The sequence below is a fragment of the Stylophora pistillata genome, chromosome 3 (assembly GCF_964205215.1).
Source record: "Stylophora pistillata chromosome 3, jaStyPist1.2, whole genome shotgun sequence".
Classification (NCBI taxonomy): domain Eukaryota; kingdom Metazoa; phylum Cnidaria; class Anthozoa; order Scleractinia; family Pocilloporidae; genus Stylophora; species Stylophora pistillata.
The window spans coordinates 7,505,001-7,506,446 of NC_142521.1; the positions used below are offsets into that span (position 1 = coordinate 7,505,001).

A 1,446-nucleotide genomic window follows, 5' to 3' on the forward strand; every position below is an offset into this window, starting at 1 on the left:
AGGTGAAATCCAGGGTGTCGGGCCCTCTGCTCTCTCAATTACATCAAGACTTACAAGCTCATTAAGTTTCTGTTCTAACTTGTCCCTCATACTGAATGGCACACGACGCATAGGTTGGGCCACTGGCTTAACATTCTGATCGATAGGGATATCCAGCTGAAAATCCTTCAATTTTCCCAGCCCCTCGAAACATGATTTAAACTTGTCAAAGATATCTTCCTGTCTCAAAACATTAACTCTAACCTCCTCTCCAAGGTACAAGACATTTAGTTGTGTAGCTGTTTCTCTTCCTAGTAATGCTTGGCCTCTTCCTTCAATAACAGTTAACTCTGCCTCTACAGTGACATTTTGTACCGTTACGGTTGCAACAAAACAACCAGCTGTTTTCAACGGTTCGACACTTCCGTATGGGTACAGTTTCTTATTGGATTTCATAGATGCACACTTCACTTTATTCTGCTTTAACTCTCCCCACAAATTGCGATCAATCACATTACAGCTAGCTCCCGAGTCCACAATCATGGCAACATTGGGTACACCACCAACATTCACCTGGACCATAGGTTGTTTCCCATCAACAATGGTAAATGCGTACTCACTATCTGGACTATCCTCGGAGTTAATCTGATTTACTGATCGTTTGGTATCTCTTGGCCCTCTTGGCCTCTTTCGCCAAGGCTTCTTATCATTTGGATCTTTTGCCTTTTTAGTTTTACAGCACTTTGCAAAATGGCCTACCTTGTGGCATTTCCGGCATTCTTTGTTTCTTGCGGGACATCGCTTGTCATCCTGAGTGTGTCCTGACATGTCACATCTGTAGCATCTCTTCCCTTCAGTTTTCTCTTGGACGGAATTTAGTCCTTTTGTCAATCCTTCATTTGGGTTCTCAATAGCTTCTGCTTGTCTGTCGCTAGCTTCCATAGACCTTGCAGTATTTTGTAGTTGCTCCAAGGTCAGTCCTCTTCCTTTCTCCAGAAGTTTCCTTCGCAAACGACTAGACATACATTTTTCGATTATCTGATCACGAATATTTTCATCCTTGGCATCACCGAATTCACAGTATTCTGCCCTTTCACGAAGCCTTGTGATAAACTGATCGACGCTTTCGGTAGGGAACTGAGCCATAGTTCGAAACAGATGTCTCTCGTAAGGGACATTGACTTGGGGCGTGAAGTATTGATCGAGTTGTTCCATCGCTACTGTGTAAACAGTTTCACCTTCGCCAGGTTCTCGAGCTTCTGGAAACGTGTAGTAAACATCTTGCATTTGTGGACCTCCACAGTGAAGAAGAGCTTTCTTTTGCGCTGCGTTTTTTACTCCTTTTCCAACGATGAATAATTCAAATGATCGCTTCCATTTCTTCCATCGTGCTCCAACAGTTGTAGGATTCCCTTGAAGATCGAAGCTAGATATTCCACCTAAATCAGTGATAATTGCGGCAGCCAT

The 1,446-nt window shown here is 43.3% G+C and overlaps 1 protein-coding gene across 1 annotated transcript in view; it reads right to left on the minus strand.

Annotated features, from left to right (window-relative positions):
• The window catches only part of LOC148734357 (uncharacterized), a 1,509-nt gene extending 63 nt beyond the window's left edge, over window positions 1–1,446 (minus strand). The window contains exon 1 of the mRNA XM_088752769.1: window positions 1–1,446. This exon is cut by the window's left edge and continues 63 nt beyond it. Coding sequence (XP_088608895.1) covers window positions 1–1,446 — 1,446 coding nt within the window.